Raw genomic sequence first — 20,740 nt, forward strand, 5'->3', positions numbered from 1 at the left:
GTCTGTGAGCGATTTTTCAATTTCATTCCCAATTTTACGGCATAAATGCCAAAGGTTCAGAGAACTAGGGAAGAGAAGAGAGGAAATATTTGGCTTATATAAGCTGCCTTCATATTTTGTAGTTCCATGTGGGCTTTTGTTCGTATGTATGGAAAAGGTTCTCAGAGGTGCAAAACTGGGGGCCAGCGTAATTGTATACGACCCCTCCCTTCAGGACAGGGAAACGCCTTTATATTTTAAAAAGTGCACACATGCATGGTCGATAGATTGTGTATGTAGAGTGGCTTGGGGGGCTGAAACAGGACAAGAGGCAGAAACGGTTTAGAAGGGGGCCTCCCAGGATATACCTTTCATATGTAGCACTTTGCTCCACAGTTATCGTATTTTATGTGCAAGTGCTTCCCACCAGGACCTCTTTTTCGGGTTGCCATCCACACGGCCCCCATTTCAACCACCCCCTCAGGTCATGTAGTTTTGCAACATTTTCTGCACATTTGTGCAGTTTTTCATGTTCCGTGCTCTCATGTGCACTAGCCAGGATATGAAAATTTTCCAAGCGCAATGAACGAGTCCTGCGGACTGTGAGAGCGCGTGCGAGAGAGAGGTACCTCGAACGGAAGAGAGACAGCCTGAGTGCAACTGTGTGCGCATTCAAGTTGGGAAAATTGTGCACTTACATTATCATAATGGAAATGCTTTTGACTTGAGTGGGTTGCCAAGGGAAACAAAATTGAAGTATATTTTGGGTAACTATATGTATTTAAATTTCTCAATCAATTATGATGATTAAAAAATTGAAAAACACATACAAAAAACATAAGTTGTGTCGCATATTTGCATACAAAATCAAAATCCTTTTGATATTAAACCTTTACTTATAAACATTATCAATAAAAAATGAACATAACATTTTGAGTATAGTTTAAAAGTATAGTTAAAACATTTAGTTATAATATTTGTGAGTTTTCCTTTTAGTTTTTGTAAATGAATTTAAATTAATAGGTTAATGACCAGATGGTAGTCGAGGAAGACAATATAATTTCAAATCAATATGCTTCGAAGGGCTACATTTATATATGTTAAAATTAATAATCCAATTTTTGCTTGCATCTTCCAAATTGTGTCTTACAAAACCGTGGCAACCCTGCCTTAAGCACCTCTGTCTTGCAACTCTGTACGTAAATGCAAGCGAAGCCAACTGTGCCATATTGCCCTGCCCTGCCCCTGCCCCTTGCCCTGCCCCATCCATACCCAACCCTGCACACGTATAGCCACCCCCACCACCCCCTTGGAAGCCCTAGGCAGCCATTGTATTCTGATTGTGCGCCTTACGGCCCAGGACTCCTCCAGGGCTCCAATGTGTATATACAGCAGTGTGTGTGCGAGTGTGGAGATGGAAAAATATTATTTTTCATAAATTTTAAAATATACCAGGGGCAGGTCCGTGCGAGCGAGTGAGAAGGGCGAGCCTTGTGTGCGCTTCCTTTGTCCTGCTTGCTCTGTGTATAACGGTAAATGGCATCCTAGATGTATATACATTTGCACATATATACGCTTCGAAGGCAAAGTAGAGGAAAATGTATGCAACATTTTACAATGCAAAAGCCATTTACTCGGGTAGCGAAGGAAAGCCAAGGGAGATGGAAAACGGAGAGCCTAGGGAAGAAAGAGAAAGACGACCTCCTGCGGGTGTGTGTGTGTTTATGTGAGGCAGTCAGCATATGAAAAATGAAAAGTCACAACGGCGAAACGGAAAATAAGAAAGGAATACCGTTGAAATACAGCCTCAGGAAAGGAAAAAATATTTCTCCTCTTTGTTTCCCTATGTACCACATGTTCCACCCGCAAACACTTATATACACATAAGCATTATGGGAAACTTTCAACTTTTATGTCGCCTGGTCCTCGGTGGGTAATGTAAATAAAAAGAGACAGGAAATGCTTGCGATATGTATGAGCACACGATAACAAAAAAGGAAAAGTGCAAAATTCTAAAAAGTTTCCGCAGAACGTGGGGGAGTGGATGATACGGCAGGAACCATAACTTAGGGAGCCGTCAGCTCAGCTTTGTTGGTTGGTCCTTAGGTGCTCGCCCTTCAATATGAAAAATGAGCCGAGGCAGGGAGCTGAATTTGGTGGATGGACGACATTTTCAAGTTTTATGGGGCGTATGCGGAATGTGGAATACCCAGTGGAAAATGCAAAGGCAGAGCTCGGGATGGCATATTCGATATGTATGTGTATGTTAAAATAATGGTAATAGCTTTTAAGTAAGGGAAGGACGGCTGTTATATTCTTTATTTTTGAAATCTGATCTTATACCGTTTTTTGCCAAAAATATATTGTTTTGCGTTAGGCACAAGAATTATATAAAAAAATTGTATTGCTACCAAAATCTTAAGTTATTGGTTCCCTTTTTATTAATAGAAAAAACGTTTTTCTGTTTAACAATTTTGATTTAAATCAGCAGTCAGTTTGACATGTAATGAAATTTTCTCATTTATTTATCCATATATGTTTGACTTATGCTGTTGCTCTCTGTTTGTGTGGCCACGAAGAGCAAGCTGGGAATTTCCTTACGCCCGCCTAATGGAAATCTGCAGACCGCTGATTTAAAGGGATATTTTACTCCCTAAACACCCACTCAACAGCTTAAGTCCCCTGAATTCATATATCTCATAACCATTTAACATATAAATAGTTGTTCAACACATCCAGAACCTACCCCCACAAACTATCCCATTTTTAGCCCGAACCAATCGATTAGTCGGACTTAAGAATCCCGAAACAGCGACATCTTAAATGCTTACTAAACAGAAAATACAAAAAGTAGTGGAGAAGAGGAAGAGAAACCAAAACACAAGCAGACGGGCAGACAAGTGAATAGAAGTAACAAACCAAAAATAAAAGGGCCGAGGAGGGGATTTCTCGGCGCTAATCAATGAAATTAAAGTTGCGGCCAAGGCGAAGTATCTTTAAGGACCCACTGCAAGGGGCGCAATGCTGGGGGAGTGGCACACATGGAGTAGTGAGCGAGTCGAGTCGCTGCCAACTTTAATGAACGGAAATTAGCAGTCAAAAGGTAAAAGCCCTCTCGCTCTCTTTTCCCCCAGCATCTGTACGCCGCGGCGAATTCGCACACACACAGGCAAACGGCGGAGGAGAGGGCTCCGCAAGAAGAGCGGGCATGCGCCAAGCGAGAGCGCCAAAGCTCCAAGCCGATTGGCTGCCGGCTGCCCGCTTTGCGAGAGTGTGGGTGAGTGGGAGAGAGCAAGCTTGTGGACATTTCCCCAAGATTCTCAGCCTTGTCCTCCTCTCTCTCTTTCTCTCCATCTCTCTCTGTTCAAGCATAAACAAACCATTTTGAATAAAATCAGCAGCAACAGCAACAACGCCTTTGTTGCAACAATGTGGATCCCAAGTTGACGGGAAAATTTTCTGGTTCTACACTCAGAAAAATAATACTTAAAAGATTAAAAAAATAAAAACACATAATATGGTAGAGCAATTTAATTTATCACGAAAAGAATAAATAATACAAATGTGTAAACATACATATACCAAACACATAAGGAACTCTCGTAAGGGTTTAAAAAGGTTACTTATTTTTAAAGTTAAAAGTATCAACCCATGGTTTCAACTCAATTTATTTAACAATACAAATAACCATGTTTCATTGCTAAAAGGAAAGGAAATTTGGACATTTTTGCAGTGTATAAAGTAGCTTGGGCTGCTTCTTCTTCCGTTTATTCAGCTAGTACTGCTCTTCTGCTGGCTGCTTTGGCCTGGTCAAGTTGCATTCAATTGCAGTTTTCAGTTGCCACTCCGTTGGCCGTTTGTCGGTTGTCGTCCTCGCGACTGTTCTTGTTTTTCCCCGACTTTTCAACTATCTGTGTGTGCGCGACAACAACGGCAAGAACAACCATCTGAAGACGCCTCTTGTAATTATTTTAATTTATGCGTTTATAGCTTTTTGCCTTTTGCCGCCGATTTGTGGCCGCTTCATCGGTTTCTGTTGGCTCTCTGCTGAACTCGTTTTTTTTGCCTTGACATTCGCATTTTGACGGCACAGCGCAGAATTCTCCGCTTTGTCCTTATTGCAACGTCGATTTTTTTATTTCGTTGATTTTTGACCCGCCACACGAGGCGTATGCGTAACGCGAGCTGTGCTGTGATCATGGATAAGTGCAATGCCGACGGGATTGTTTTTTGAGAATGCATTTGTCTATGGTCTGCAAGACTGGACAGTTTTTAAAATTTCTCCAGCTTGCAGGTGTTTGTTGACTCGTGGAAAGGGACATTTCTTTTGAAATCGTTTGTGTTCAAATTTGTTTAAAATACACGAAAACAAGTTTAAAAACGGATCCCTATAAATATTTAAATTTAAAAAGCATTCCACAAAATTAGTTGATACAGAACATCGTTTCTTAGTAAGTTCCTATAAATTACGCTAAGAAGTTAAAAATGTTTAGCTCAAAATGGAAAGATAACATCCCCCTTTTAATAAACGAGCAACATTTAAAGAGTTTAATTATAACTTTAATTTTTATAAATTATAGAATTACTATTACTCAGTCACTCGTTTAATACCCTCATCTCGCGTCGCTCTGCATCCTATTCAAAGAACATTTTTATGCCGCTCTAAACTACAAATCAACTTAGGAGCCCCATATTGAGTTCCCCTGAGCGAACAGTAGCAGCGGCAGTCAATACATACATGACTCGAAATCCGATAAGAGCCACCCACCCGTGTACATATACACATAGAACTCGCACACACACACTTTCAGCCGTTTTCCACCCACACAATACACGCTTTTGATTTTAAAACCCCTGCAAAAAAAAACAGCGGGGAAGGAAGAACGAAAAACGAAGTCAAACGCCCCAAAACACCCACGCACCACCCCTCCACCTGTTTTATAGCCCCCTCCCCTCGTACACACACATCGCAGGCAGACCAATACACCCGCACAGTCCCGCACTCTCTCCAACAGCTTCTATAAAAAAGTATTTTTTGTGCTCGCTTGACATTTTGTGGATACGTCGGACGTCGTCGGAAGTCGTCGCGAACTTGGCTTCTTTTTGCTCTTTCTCTTTTCTGTACTCTGTTTTTTCACTTTTTGCCCATATCTCCTGGCGCGTTTTTTTAAGTCAGTCGTTTGTCGGAAGTCAATCAAAAAGCGTGTCTCGGAGAATTGTCCCAAAAGGCTGAGATCACCTCCCCCCCAGGAAACCCAGAAAGGGCGTGAAGCTGTCGCAATTCTCGATGCAACTACAATTTATAAAGTGTGGCTAAATAAACAATTAAATTATAATTCGCGACAGGGAAAAATACTTAAAAGTAAAGGCAGCCCAGTAAGGAGGTGCGCCCTCATCCAGCCCATGTAAGTGAGCCTCCTTTTAGATCCGCGCGAGTGTGTCAGGGAGCTTGTCTTGTAACGCCCACACTCCGCGGGATCGATGGATCAGCGAGATGGATCTGCAAGATGCAGGCGAAAAGGGAGAGGCGCAGCCTCTTCTGGCTTGTCAGATTCCTAATGAGGTTTTCCCCGTGTCTCCCGGTATTATACGATTCTGCGTCCTTAATTGGCCTTATGAGTTTGAGGGCCAACAAGTGCCCCGATATGGCTGCCTTGCAGTTGGTTAGGCGAACAAAATCCATCTGTGATCCTAGCCAAGCTTTCACTTACCCCAATTCGACATTTCCAACGTTTTTCGGAAGTTTGATCATTTTTGATTTAATTAATCAACCAGTAAAACACATGATTTACAGTTTTTAAAATTTTAATTTGATTTTTAATAATCAAACTTTAAAATTTAATTAAATACTGTGTAAACACTTGGTATTCATTCCGTTTTATTTATAACTCCTAAAGTAACAGTTATTTTCGAACCATTTAATTTAAATTCTATTCCAAAACAATGTAATGATAAATAAATACGGAGCACACCATATTTTAGTTCAAAGCACAAACAGCATCTCAGAAATGTTTATAACCAACGCTTTTTGAGGAGCCTATTTTATAAAATCCAATTTTGATTTAAGGACGATCTCATAACCTATTTTCTATCAGGGAACTTCCTGTGATACTGAAACACTCGTAGGTACTCCACATTTATTTTTATGAGCTGTTTACTGCTCCACTCCTGGCAATGGTTCGGTAATCACGACAAACAATTTCTCAACCGAAAGCAAATCACATCATCAAATTGAGTTCCCCGGTATCTTTACAACCAAACTGTGTACACCCAATAGAAAATTATGAAAACACACATTCCAAATTGGAGACAAACAACGCAATGTTCGGTATTATGCGATATGCGATACGATCCCCCTGGAGTAAGCAGTTGTGTTTTATTTTAAAACAAGGTAAAGTCAAACGAAAATAGCGAAAGCCCCGATATCGGGCCAATAAGAAATTACCGGCTCGAATGGGAATTATTGAAAGTAGCAGTGGAAGTGGGGAAGAGGTGGCTGCATTTAGTCGGCGTCGACTTTGATGTGGCCGGTTCCTATATCGATTCTTGGCAATTGGTTGCTGACATGCAAAGAACATAATTTACCGACTGCAAAATTGATAAACAATCTTCGTGTGGCACTTTGGCTGTGGCCAATTTGCCGGCGATACTGACAACTCAATTGATTTGTTTACAAGTGCCATTAATGTTAGTTGCCCGACCCGCCTCTTACTCGTATACGGTTGTGCATGTAAATAACATTTCCATAAACTCGTTGCACTTTTCAGCACCGTATCTTATCTGCGAGGTGACTTGTGCCTGTTCGGGGCATTTGATCGTCTTGGGGTGTTTTAATTTCCCATTTCTATTTCCTTTGATTTCATCGCCTGGCTGTGATTTTTCGACTCCCACCCAGCCCTTATCTCTTCTGACTTCAATTTGTGTTCAATTTACAACAATTTCGTTTCCAGTCACATTTGGTAAATATGCCCGTTTCCCTTCCCTCACTTGTTTGCATAATAGCACAAAGTTACGGTTTTAGTGCCTTTTATGGCGTCTACTGCCGTAAAGTTTATACAACCACTTTAGAGTTGTGGGAGCTGATTTCGCAGGTCATGGGAAATTTTAAAGAAATTGTTTGGATGGCCATAAAAAAAAAAACAAATCTATAGGCCATTTAAATAAAAAATAGCCTATTATATTTAGAAAACTTGTTATTTTTCTGAAAGCGTTTATTGCTCTTTCATGTAAGTAGGTAACAATACTTTATAGATATTTAGTTAATGATAATTTTATAAGGCGGATTGGAGAATAAATCTCCTAAAACATACAAATAATAATTTATAATAATAATTATAATTTATTACATTAAAAGTGGTTTTAACTAATTCAAGGTCTCTAGGGCGATCTATACCTATTTAAAAATTTCTAAACCAGCCCTATGTTCCCCTATATTTCCACAGACTCGTATCAGAATACAAACTTGCTAATCGCAAAATGCGCAGACAGAGCAACTTACTCATGAGCCAGTTGTTAGACGAAACTAGCTAATCTAAGCGATAAACTCGGGTGAAACATCAGTTCGATTTCAATTCAATTCATTGTTTCAATCTGCAAAGTGATCGCTCGCCAAGTTCAGTGAAAAAGTCACGTGAAAAAGAATGTTGCCTGGTCAGCTTTGTGCATGTGAAAAGGGAAAATCAATTACTTCCGCTATCGAGTTGTGCAGATCAGCGCTCTATATATTTAATAACAGCTTTTTAAAATGCACTTAGCAGCAAATTAAGCTTTCAGCAGAAGAAGACACTTTTAATTATCAACCGTTTGCAGGCGGGACAGGCTGCAGGAACATACATATAAATCGCCATCGGTCCATGGGTCAATATCATAATCTGAGGCAGCAACCGGAGCGGCAAACAAGTCGCCACAGGCAGCAAGGAGCAGTTGAGGCTCCCATAAATCAAAGCGACGCAATTTGCTGCTGACGAACTGCAACGCAACAGCAGCAACATCGGCACAAGAGCAACGGCTGCGGCAAGAGCAGCAGCAGCAACCACTATGCCATTACTGCTGGCCACAACACTCGCCAACAATTCCCATCATCAACACTTGAGCTCAACAGCAGCAACTGCGGCAACAGCAACCATGTTGCTGACGTCGCCGACAGCAGCAACTCATTGCCTTGCAACAGCAACGTCGGCAGCAGGTGTTAATGTTCAAATTACTGGCCAAGGCGTTTCAGCAACTCTAGTCGACGATCAACTGCAACTGCAACTGCCGGCGATGGCAGCATCAGCGGCTAATTATGCCGCTAACGTTGGCCATTTGAATGGCTTTAACCCTAAAGACAACTGCCCACCAGTTCCACCCACCAAGGAGGCTTTTGAGGGACTGCTGCGCCTGCCGCAGATCCAAGTCAAGCAGGAGTTCATGGAGTCGCCGCCGGAGAGCTCCAGCTGCAATCCCATGAACCACCAGCAGTTGGCAGCAGCACCAGGTGAGTGGTTGGCCCTCTTCTCATGGGAAAGGCCCAATGTCGTAAGCCCAAAGAGCTCAATGCATTGCATTACATTATTTTTAAAAGGGTGTACCAAACGCCTTTCATAAAAGGGGAAGTAGTCTAATATTAAATCATAATTGTAGTTGTTTTGTTTTTATTTATATCTATTATTTAGGGATCGCAATAATTATTAACTTATTATAACGGTCATATATTTGGAACCCATCAAATAACTTGTACAATATCAGCTTACATTTACTTTTTATTTTAATACCATAAAGTCATGAGGTCAAATTTCTAATAGCCACAGTCTTTTTTTTTAATTTCGGCTTTGTGCTCCACTTCAAATTAACCCCTAAATTCATAATAAAAACAGTTATATTCAAATCGTAAGGAATTGTTAAAGAGACATTTTAACTTCTTAACGGTCAGAGAAACAGCTTGATCCCATTCACCTTACCACCTTAGTCCTTCTCAAAGAAAATCCCTTTTCCATCTGCCGCCCATTTCCCAGCCCAAAAGCCTCCACTCAAATGCATATGTGTATTTAAAAACCCGTTAAGTGAAAAATGAGGTATTTACAACGTGTTAACAAGGGCACGGCCATTTTTCATGGCCTTCGAGAAACAAGTCTCAAGAAATGGGGGAACCCCTTTTGCCAAAGAAAAACTCGTGCCAAACGCATGCTTATGGGAGTTTCCATTTTTTATGCATCGGAACAGATTTCATTTTTTATTGGCAAGGGTCGTCGTCATCTTGATAGAGTTGGGAGAAAAGGATGCGACACAAGGGACCCGGGCCCGGGCTAATATTGCAGCAGTGAGACGCCCGGTGGCACGAGTGCGAGCATTTATGAAGATTGAAAGGGTTGTCAAACACTTCATCCGTCTTGAGGGACAAGGACAAGGGGAACCGCAAGGGTTAAGGAGGGTGCCGCACATCCTGTTGCTCCGGCTCAACCCAAAGGGGGTTGCAACATCTTGTTTTCTTTCGATTATTGAAATTGCCATTTTGCCGTTTGATGATATCACTCGGGGGACTTGAAACCCCTTCTCGTGACCTCAATTGTATTCGGAGCCCGCCGAACCGAACCCCAATTTACTCATATTTAAATGGTACTCATTACCATTCATCTTCATATGTAAATCCATTTCCTCTGCTCCAGCTCGGAAATGCTCTCATGACATGCAAAACCCACAAAAAATCAAACCTCCTTAAGTGCGCAATTATCAAAAATTTAGAGTAAAACAAAGGGAGGGGACCTTAAAACGCATGAGCCCAACACGCGACCGGAAATTAAAGTCGATTTAGGCAAATGTAGCTCACCGAGGTTGGTTTTTGATTAGATCTTCTGTTGGATATTCGTGATGTTCGTCTAGGCCCAAGATCGTTAGCATTTGGGGCGATCCATCACCCAGGTCTGAGGCAAGCTTCCCATTACGATTCAAACAATAATCTGCCATAAATGAGCCAACGCCACACAATGGCACATCTACGGCAGATACACCATGGGAAGTGGTCTGGTAGATGCAATCCCAAGATTCCAGTTCCTGTGCGCTTAGAGGAAGAGAAGTAAAAGACAATTTTAATATAAGTACTTACATGAAATTAAAAGGTGGTATGAGTATAAAATAGTCATAGTATATATTATCAAATACTGACTTTTTCATAAGAAGAAGAAGAAATCCCTATAGTCAATGCCATCGACTGTCAAATACCCGCTACTCATCACAGCGACGGTTTACAATTGCATGGGTGCCACCTAGCGTCGATTTCTTTACTTACTCATAAGTTTTTATTACACTATCTAATTTTGACCATGTTCGGCATGAGAGTAGATTTTGATAATCAATCAATGGCATTTACACTTTAACAAAATATTCAAAAATGTGGGCACTAACAGGTTTTAGGATAGGCGATACAGTGGGCGTGCTACTCTAAGGTTTCGCTGACCCAGAATCTAACACCTTACTAGCTTTTTTTAGTTTCCGAGATATAATCGTTCATAGGGACGAAGAGATGGACACTGCGATTGGGCTAGTGATCCTGAAGAAGAGAATATATACTTTATGGGGTCGGAAAACCTTCCTTTCAGGCGAAATTAGTATACCCTTTTACTCTACGTCTAACGGGTATAAAAATAAAAGACTGTTTGAAAATGTAAAGAAAAATTGAACTTAAAATTTAATTTTTATCAAAAATTAAAAAATGTAGAAATATAGGAAATATCTACGTGTAGCGGGCTGAGAAACCAAATATTAGTTTTAAACTTAAATCCTCAGAAGCAAATTCGAACTAAAAAGGTACATATCGATCAAGATCTGAGGAAGTATACACATAACCCCCTTCCCCATACAAGGGTATTCAAAATAAGTGCAGTTCTCGCAGCAAGTGCCGGAAATGCAAAGAAAAAGAAAACATTGGGATGCATCCTCTTTCCCAACTTCTGCCACTGCAACTTGTGAGAACATAGTGCTGGGATAACAAAAGGGAAACGGCGTTCAGAGCCCGAAGAGTTCATACAGAGCGGACTCGGATTTATCTCGCCAATCTACACCAGCTAGAGATGAACTGTCAGTCGGAGATGCTCAATGCATCGGCGCATGAATGAAAATAATTATGATAATTGCAACTGCCACGGGATCGGATGGGATGGTGTGTATAGAGGGTCTTGGGTTCCCAACTAATTGTGGGCTCACTGGCAGCGGGAACCGCAGAAGCAATTCCTAGGTTTCCGATGGGGAAAACTCAATAAATCCATTGTTGCGCTTAATTATTGTAGAAATTCAAATTGAAATGGTTGGGCTACCTGCCTCGTCTACCTGTCTTGCCCGCGCCATCATTTATCTTCCAGAGATGCGCGAAATTTGAATGCCCATCGAATGCACCTGATCTCTCTATAAACGCATCTCCATACGATCTTTTGTCGATTCTCGGCTCTTCGCTATACATATATTCATATAAAAATGGGGTTTCTTGTGTGGAAATTAGATCCTATTTGGCACAGCGTGTGATTAGCGCGTCCCTTTGATCCGCACTGATGTGCGGCTGTCGGTTGCATTTGATTTATATTCAATTGAGGCTCTCTGACGGCATACAGACAGGTTCTGGCTGCCCGGCCGCAGCAATTAAATTCAAATCAAACATTTATTTAAATTTTATGCATCGGTTGGTGGTTGATTGAATCGCGTTCAACTGAGATTTTCTTACAGCTTCTGAAGATGAGTGAAATTCGAGATGGTTGGAAAACGATTTAGTAATGAATAGGTCCAATGTCATTAACAAAAACATCGCTGAACGTGAAAGCTATTTTAAGTTAAATTGAAAAATTCGTTTTGAAAACATCCTTTTTCTTAAATGCATGCATTTATTAAAGAAATTTATAAATTTCAATTTCATAGCTCAAGCTGAAATTTAAAAATATCCAGCCTAAATTTATTTTACAATCGTATACATTTTTCCACTCCCAAAAACAAATGTAATTGTATCTGCTTTATTCTTCATCAACCCTTGCCGATCGCATTTCAAACCGGAAAGACGTCAATTAACCTAGACCCGACTAATATTCCCCACCAAATTATTCATCATTAATCAATAAATGGTCACGTTTGGAAAGATGAGGCCCCAGCTGACGCCGACACATCTTCACACCTTGTACAGGGAAGTTCAAGGAATTGCCGAAGGAAAAACCCTTGCAGCAGATGTGACGTGCACCACTAATATCATTTTAATCGCGTCAAATTAAAGGTTCAATGGACAAACAAGTTAGCTTCACCAAAAATTCCCAGCGTTGCAAGTTCGATATATTGTAAACAACAATTTTCTTGGTAGGCAGGAGTACTATTGCTCCAAAAACAGAACGAAAAGAACAGAAGAAGAGGTTCCCTTGCAACGTAAGGCGGCTGAGAAAATTAGATTTTTTAATTAAAATAATTTCGTATGCAATTTAGATAATCGTTGGCAAAAAACAGAAAATCCAGCAGAAGCACCAGCGATCCATGCGATCCATATGCGATTTGTTTGGCTGCATTTTCGGCTGGCTGGCTTCCTTGGAGGTGGGGACTCGAAGTTTGAGAGTTGGGGCGTTTACCCATGGAGGCGGACGCCGGTCGCGGCCAAATAAAATGAAGCACATTTTTTATACAAATCGAGAGGAGGCGGCAGCACCGGCAGCATCGGCAGCAGCAGCAGGTTGCATCAAGATCCGCAAGCATTTGCCTCGCTCCAATGACGTTGCTCCTGCCCAGCTGCGGTGGCTTCTTGCATCCCGGCACCACCGCAACTGAGGGTCAGGCGCTCACGCACCACCGGCAACAATTGCAAAATATTTAAATTGATCATCTCCATTTAATAAAGCTACGGGTTCAGCGGTTGCAGGTTCGCAGAGGTGGCAGCGTGACCAGCAGGCTAAACGATGTCTCAGAGTAGCTTGAAAATAGGTATTTTCTAAGGGCATTCTTAACGTGTTCTTTTCATAACAACAATTACCTGAACACAATTTAAAATTTACTTATACGCATGCTTATCGCTTCTAAAAGATAATTAAATTTTGTTTACAAATGTATTTTTTCTATTATAACAAAATATATATTAGATCATGCTTTCCTAATTCGTAATGGAAGACAAACTTAAGTCTTTCTGAAAATTAAAAAAAGTGAATATTTTCAATACTTAAGAATAAAACAAAAATTGTATAGCAAGTGAATGAGCGGGCCAGCGTATCACTTAAATATAGGGTATGGAACATCTATTCACAACAAAACCACTGGGCTTAAAAATATATTTCAAATTAGTTTTGTCTTTGCGGCATTGATAATCTAAGCAAAACTCCAGTTGCTCACGCTCCTCTCACGCTGCCATATCCGTTCCCAACTTGCACTGCTGCTGCCTTTGCTTCCTGCTAAGCTGAAAAAGTTCTTAACTTAATTTCGCAACGATTTTCATAATTCACCATGAACACCCGACTTGGCAGCTAGTGCACCGATGGATTCCTGCCGATCCGTGCCCCAGAACCCCTCCCGAAAATCCCCGGCAAGTGCAACTGTTTTGGTAGTTCCTACCTGGCAGTTGGCCCGGCTGAGCTTGCCTTTTAGCTTGGCCTGCGACGACGCCCCTTTCGTTCAATTTCTGCGATGGTGCAGGCAGATGGAGATGATGACGAGGAAGAGGATGGGGATGAGGGCGACGACGAGGCTGGGGGGTCAGCCAGGTGGGGTAGGGGTGATGGGTGAAGGTTGAGGCTGATGCTGATGTCGATCGAGGTGGATGAGGCATTATTGGCTAAGCGGCGGAAGCAGGTTGCCGTGCTTAAAGGGCACTCTGCATGTAATTATGGAAACATGATTTTGGCAAGTTGTTTACACAGAGCGCGGTGTCGTAGGGTTGCCAGGTCAACCATTGAACATTTTTAAAGAAAAGCTGGCCTTTCAGAAAATTGAATTTGTAATAAATAAATTTATTTATTGCTGGAATATTCGCGAATTTATAGTATAATTTATGAGAAGCTATATAAATGCATCATCGACCTTTGATTGGACACTTTAAATAGATAATTTAATTATTTGTATACAATTTATTCCTCAACCTCTTTATAAACTTTTTTGTATTCAATTTTGCCATTTGTGATCAATTAAGTCCATTTTATTGAGCCACCTGACAACCCTTTACTCTGCCATATTTCCCGAACATCACCCACCCAGCCTGGCAGCCACCCCCTCCGCTGTTCAAAGGCTGTTCGAGCAAGTTGATTTTTTATTACACCGTCTACGCCTTTCGAATTACTGGCGACAAGCCCCTCCGAAATGGTTTACATAAATGAAATTACGCGACCAGGAAAGGGGATCCGGGTGGTCGAGGAGGGGGCGAGACTCGAGAACCTGTGCCAGAGGATTACAAATGAAGGCTAATTTGACTGGTCCATTGTGCAGCGGAAAGGCAATTATGAGATATAGCAGTGCAGTCTCGAATTTCCCAGCCCTGGCGATTTTGCAATTTGACTTGCCCTAAGACCACCTTCACGCTCAGTTGTCTGATGTGGGTACATACACTCGTTTATGTACTTATGCGGGATTGCACTTTGCATTTCCGAGTGCACAAAAGCCATTAAATTAATGATCTATCTGCAAAGCATGAGCTGGATTTTACGACCTGCCAGGAGTCAGGACTCCCGCTGCGCGGATGCAAAGGCAGCAGGATCACTTACCTGCCTGCTCCTGGCCAGCTAATAAGAGACCTGGCGCCGAAAATCCATAACAAATGCACGAAAATCCGTTAGGCCGCCGCTCGGACGCCCGAGATAAGCCCGAATATCCCTAAGCAAACACATATCCTTATTTCGTATTCAGGCTGCAGCCTCGATCCAACGGTTTGGCTTCCTTTTGACTCCAAGCATTGGTTTTGTTCTCCGTATCTGACTCTCAAGTGACGACTAATGATAGTAAAAACTGTTTTTCTTTTTGGGAAAAACAGAACATGCCAACGGTTTTCGACCGAAGCCGCACTTTCTGCACCTTTTCTGCTGCCCGGTGACTTTCTTCTAGGCCTTTTGTTGCACCTTTTGTTGGCCGGCCGAAAATGCCATTAATTCGTAATGAGAAAGGTGTCATCGCTGCAAAGTCAAAAGACAAATATTGCCGGGACCCGCCCACACTTCGGGTTCCCGTCCCCGGTGGGAGGTTCCTCCTGCAGGTTCTGCATCAAATCAATTAGTACTTCTCTTCTCTTCGATTGCCATCAGCTGTTCCAAGTGGGGGGCGTTAGTTTGGTCCATGAAATATCGATTTTCCGCCGGCAGAAGAACCACGAAATCGCTGATTGCTCCGAAGCAGTTTCCCGAGGAAATGAAGTCATCTTTGGGGCAGGCTATACAATGTTTAGTTGCGGTTTTAATCACCATTAAGAGGTATGCGTACTGCGTTAGCGATTCCTTCAAGTATATGATGATATTACTTTAAATTGGTAATACTACTAACTAGGTATAGTTTAGGTATCTTTCGTAACCAGCAAAGAGTTAAATATTCATTTTTAAAGAACCATAAAAATACTGTAAGTGTCCTTTGAAATTCGACAAATATTTATGTTCAACAATTTCGAAAATATATCTGTTGTTTAAACCTTTTTTTACAATTATCTACTCTTCATTTGTAATTAAATAGGAACTTACTTATCGGTTACGTATTTTGTAACAGTAATGCTCTGTTTTTCTATTAATTGTTGTTCCAATGCTCTCCCACCCTAGCCCAATAACTAGATGCATTCCTTCCATTCTCTTTACAAATTCACTTTATTTCACCAAACCACGCACTTCTTGAGCGGATTCATTTCCGTGCCCAGCTTGCAGTTGAAAGCCTCACTAAACTCGGGCATGTTGCTCAAGGTGCCCTGGACCCGGAACTCGTCGTAGGCGTGGACATCAGTCTTCAGTCTCCGCAGCTTGTCGCCATTATCCTTGCCGTTGCACCAGGTTTGGGCAAACTTCACGAAGAACAGCTGTTTGTTGTTGAAGCTCACACCCCTCAGGGGCGTCTCCAGCCAAGCCTTGTCGCCAGTTCTCCGCTTGAAAGCATAATACGCCATTCGGGTGCCCACATTATCGGCTATATTGTCCCCAGAGGTGAGGGTCCCATTTGTTTGGACGCCCATCAGAATAAATTTGTTGTATTGCGATTCCAGACAGCGGTAGCGTTCCTTAAAGTTCCTCAAGGAAGCTGAAGACCACCAGTTGGTCTTCTTGCCATCATAGTTGTACTGATAGCAGTAGGAGTCGAATCCGTGGGCCATTTCGTGGCCTATGATGTTACCCACTCCTGCGTATTTCAGGACGTCGGGAAAGTCCAAGTGGTAAAAGGGCCACTGGGCCATGCCGATGGTGATGAAGGCCAGGTTGAGAAAGTCCGCGTAGTACGCGTTCACAGTTCTCGTGGGCATAAGAAGAGGAATCAGTGCCTTGTCCACCGACCGCAGGCGTATCCTGGCTCTACTTCCCTCCAGGGTGCACAGGTTCTCGAACCAGCTCCCGGTCATGTTGATGTCGTTGTAAACGCCGTCGATCACCTCGCGGTGCTGCAGATCATCCGTGTAGCCCACCAAAATGTCCATGGAAGCCAGTTTGGTTTTGGCCTGCGACCGAGTTTCGTCGTCCAACCAGGTGTAGTGGTCCAGGAGATCGTAGAACGTGTCCTTGATGTCCTTGGCTACACTCAGTATATCAGCACGCCTTTCCCTATCGAAGACCTTCCCAATGAACCAGGGCAGCAGAGCGTAGTTGAAATAGGTCTCCGACAAGGAACGACACTCTCTTTGAACTCCCCCCACTCTAGTTTGAGTCTTCCACAGGCCATAAAACTTTAGCAGCTCCCGCATTCTAATATAACCCCTCAGTGTTTCCAGACTGGTTTGCTCCAGAAGGTATACCAAATCGTTGACAGTATCCAGCTGGTTGAGCACTGGCCAGTGAGCCTCCTGACTGCCGTTGAAGGCCAGTTCAAAGAACCGCGTCCAGTTTAGGCGATCGTACTTGTGTTTTGCCAGGAAATGATTGAAACTCAACTGCTCTGTTTCGTTGCGAGCTTTGCCGACTGAAACTAGGGTCCTTTCGAATTGTGTGAGGTTGGCAAAGCTATCCGTAAACTGCTTAGCCTTCTCTGCACTCGAGTCCAAGCCGAACTCCCTGGTCATATTCTTCAGCTGCTCCTCACTTATGCCGGATAGAACTCTGCTGGGGAGAGTCAAGAGCAAGTCGAACTTCCTGGACGAGGTGCTGTAATGCACTTTCAGTGGCAGCAGGGGATATATGTCGTACTTGGACATAAAGTTGATGTACATCCAATCGTAGGTGGCGTTAGTGCCCTTCAGACGATCTTCATCGAGTCCCAAAAAATACTGATAAGCCAACGTCAAATTGGCCTTCATTTCCACACAGCTGGCGTAAAACTGTTTGGCCTTAATCTCCGCCGACCTGGTGCCATTAACACCCAGATCCTCCAGCTCCCTTTTGGTGGCGTTCTGCAGGAATCCCAGGACCTGCTCGTCGATCTTGTGCTGGATGGCGTGGAGGAAACTGGTGTTCCTGGCCTGCTCCGGTACGAGTTCCGCCTTCTTCCAACCGCCACAACTGAATTCGTAGAAGTTCTCGCAGGGATCGATGCTCCTGTTCATGGTGGACAGTAGAAATCGGCCATAGTCCTCGAGCAGCTCCTCTCTGTGACTCGTGGCAGGTGGCAGGGAAAACAGATCGTTGGCCAACACAGGGCCGACGAACACAAGCGCTGTTAACGTGGCCCACGGAGCGTTGACCATGGTCCGAGCACACAAGCACACTCGATTCGGGAGCAATAATTAGTTGCGCGCCCGGCAGCGGACAGAAAAGTTCTAAACTTTTTTGGCAACGCGCTTTGGCAATTTATACAATAATGACCTGGCCAGAGCCAAAAGGGGCACTCGGGTAAAAGGGGGTGAACACGCTTCAGTGGCTTAGGTAATACAACACTCTCGGATTCACCACAGAACTCGCATTAGTGGAGCAATTTATGGTTTTACCTCAGAGCGAGCGAATCTTCCGCCCGAATCTTGGCATTCTTCAATTAACCGCAATTCTCCAAAAGAGCTCTTATCACTCTAGAAAGCTCTCGATGCCCCAAATGCTGATTTAACTACCTTATCACTCTCCGGAGATCTCGTCCCAGAGGGTTTCTCTCCCGACTCGCCTCGAATTTGTTTGTGTTCTTTTTTGCTTGAGCATGTCACATGTTAATGACCCCGATCCGAAATAATCACCGCAATTATATTGCAAACATTTCTAAATGTTTTTAACTCTCGCATCTGGTGGTTTCATTTTTATTTATTTTTTATCGTTTTTATCTGTTACGTACTTGTCTGGGAATAGACTCGTTACATCAGTCAGCAGGGCGAGAGAATTTCGTCGAGAGGGGGCCTTGGTTATTTCGCTCGGAATAGTACCAATTTTAATGGTAAAAATAGAATCAGGCAAATTATGGGTTACAGTAATGCTATATTTCAATTAAGTATGGGCAAAACAATTTGTGCATTTTTTGACACGTTTCGTTTTAAATGTCACTAAAAAACCACAATAAAATACATTTTTTAATTTTAAAAATTCGTATTACCACAATTATGTATTTTCCTCCCTGGGTAATGTTGCAAATTAAATTTCAATAAAAGTGAACCTCTTTTTAACTACTTTTCACATTAGCGGCTGGTCGAATACTTTTTACCCACACAATACCCCAGGTGCCTGCTGTGTGGTCCAATTTCTCAATTAAAAATATTTCCAAAGAAAAATCATAAAAAAAAACTCATTTCGATCAACCGAAAAAAGAGATATTCGGCGAATTTCCTTCGCAGACATTGCGTAATTGAAAATTCTCAAAGGATCGAGGGGAACAAGCCAACTGCCAATGCATTGCGCTCCTGACACTTTTGCGGGGCTGCCCCCTTCCCTGCCCCTGCCCCCGATTTTCACTTTTTCTAATGTGTTTGCCAGCCGGTGCATGCAACAAAGGAGCACAAAGGATAAAGGATATTGCCGCAAAGGGAAATCAAAGCGCATAGGAAAGCAATAAAGACGGGCCAGGTAGAGCAGGATGCGCGTTAATCGCCATGTTGCAGGTAAATATAGTCGCACAAAGTAACAATGCCAAAAAGCGGAGAAAGCGGAGAAGACGGCGATGGCAGGGGCATACCTTGGAGCGCCTTCGATTCAGTGGAAACAGCTTGCGAGGCTTAGGATGCACGGGGCCAAAGGATGCTCGGCATCAGTGGCAAATTGAGCCTGAAAAAGGATTTAATGTTCAGTTTTTTAACAATTGCGGCTTGTGCGGCTAAACCAGCTGCTTCGACGGCAACTGTGCAAGCAACGACTCCTTTTCCGCTTCCATCCCCTCATTTGATTGAAACTTTCACCTTTGGATCTTCATCTTTCAGCGAGAGTTTTCCCCTCGACAGATTGCACTTTGAAGGGACCTTGACTGGCACGAGCATTCAGGCGTACTGACAGGAGCAGCGCAGGAATCGTTTTCAGAAATCAGGAAGCCTTTCCAATTATGGAAAGTCAGCTTTGTGGCCCGACCCGCCCCCGTTTCATTTTCACAATCCCCGGCTCACTTCTCCTTCAGTCGTGACAAATTTTGTTTGTAAAAAAAGCCAAAGCAAGAATTTCAAGTACTGAAAACTAATTCATCTTTGACTTTTTGTGTGCTCATTATATTTAAATTTAATGTACCTAAAATCGGCTCAACTGATGCCTATTTCAAACAAAACCTAAGCACATTCTAAACAAGTTTCCGTGTTGATCACTTACTTTTTAGTTAAGTGTCTTAAATGTTAAAGAGTTTTTCAATATATGACACTGGCATATCTTCAATTTTATAAGTACTCAGTGCTAGAGCTGTACTACTTGGCTCGAAAATAGCTGGGCTGGCATCACAGTTCGCGTCAGATGTTTCTGCACCACTTCCGGTGTGTCAACCCTTTTTGCATCTTTAAGATGTCGCGTGACCAGCACGAGCCGAAGGGGTGGCAGAGGGTTAAACGTCAACTAATTCTTCCCTACTCTCATTATGCTAAGAATCCGGTTCAGTCTGTGCGAAGAGAAGGGGAAATGGCTTTCCTGCGGCTTTGCCGGCTTTGTTCTACCTGACCCCCGGCCATAAATCAAATTAATACCCATAACATCGGCTGTGATCCGATCTGACTACTGCCTCTAATCACAATTACCCCGGACTCGAGATTCGTGAACTTCTGTCATAATTCAGACGGGTTTTGGCGCTCTAATGAACATTTTGCGGTTGGCCGGCTGGACTTGAAGCGGTGGCAATTGTGTTTGATGCTTTTTATTTTTGTGCATCATTAGCCATAGGTCAGAGTTTCATTCATAAAGTGTTCTGTGTTTTCTGTTGAGTGCTGGATCACAAATGAAATACAATGAAGTGATCATGTGCCGTACAGTAGCAATTGGCGGCGAGGAATTGGTGGGTCGGAAAATGAAAAAGGGATTTTGTAAATAGTTGGGCTTCCATGGCGCTTACATTTAATTAGGGGTAATATTAACAAATTCTTGGCTTACGTATTCTTCTTTTGTATTTTTTGCCTTTTATAGCCAATATTATAGGTTTTAAGTTAAAACTAATATATAAAAATATAATTTGAAAAGGGTGTCCTGAATATATGTAAAGGTTTTTTCCCTTTATATATTATATATGATAACAAAATTTAAAACACATTTGTGTCCCTTCTGGGTTCATTTTACCTCCATTAGTAGTCCTA

The 20,740-nt window shown here is 42.5% G+C and overlaps 2 protein-coding genes across 2 annotated transcripts in view; one reads left to right on the top strand and one right to left on the bottom strand.

Moving 5' to 3' along the window:
* Positions 1-5,173: 5,173 nt before the first annotated feature.
* Positions 5,174-20,740, top strand: part of LOC108034050 (POU domain protein 2) — a 29,977-nt gene continuing 14,410 nt past the window's right edge. Inside the window, exons 1-2 of the mRNA XM_050884868.1 lie at positions 5,174-5,388; positions 7,789-8,455. Coding sequence (XP_050740825.1) covers positions 8,017-8,455 — 439 coding nt within the window. The 5' untranslated portion in view covers positions 5,174-5,388; positions 7,789-8,016. The remainder of the gene's footprint in view (positions 5,389-7,788; positions 8,456-20,740) is intronic.
* Positions 15,746-17,755, bottom strand: LOC108034052 (endothelin-converting enzyme-like 1). Its single transcript, XM_017108806.2, has one exon. The coding sequence runs from the start codon at positions 17,753-17,755 to the stop codon at positions 15,746-15,748; it is 2,010 nt and encodes a 669-aa protein (XP_016964295.1).

Source organism: Drosophila biarmipes, chromosome 2L (assembly GCF_025231255.1).
Source record: "Drosophila biarmipes strain raj3 chromosome 2L, RU_DBia_V1.1, whole genome shotgun sequence".
In the NCBI taxonomy this organism is placed as follows: Eukaryota; Metazoa; Arthropoda; class Insecta; order Diptera; family Drosophilidae; genus Drosophila; species Drosophila biarmipes.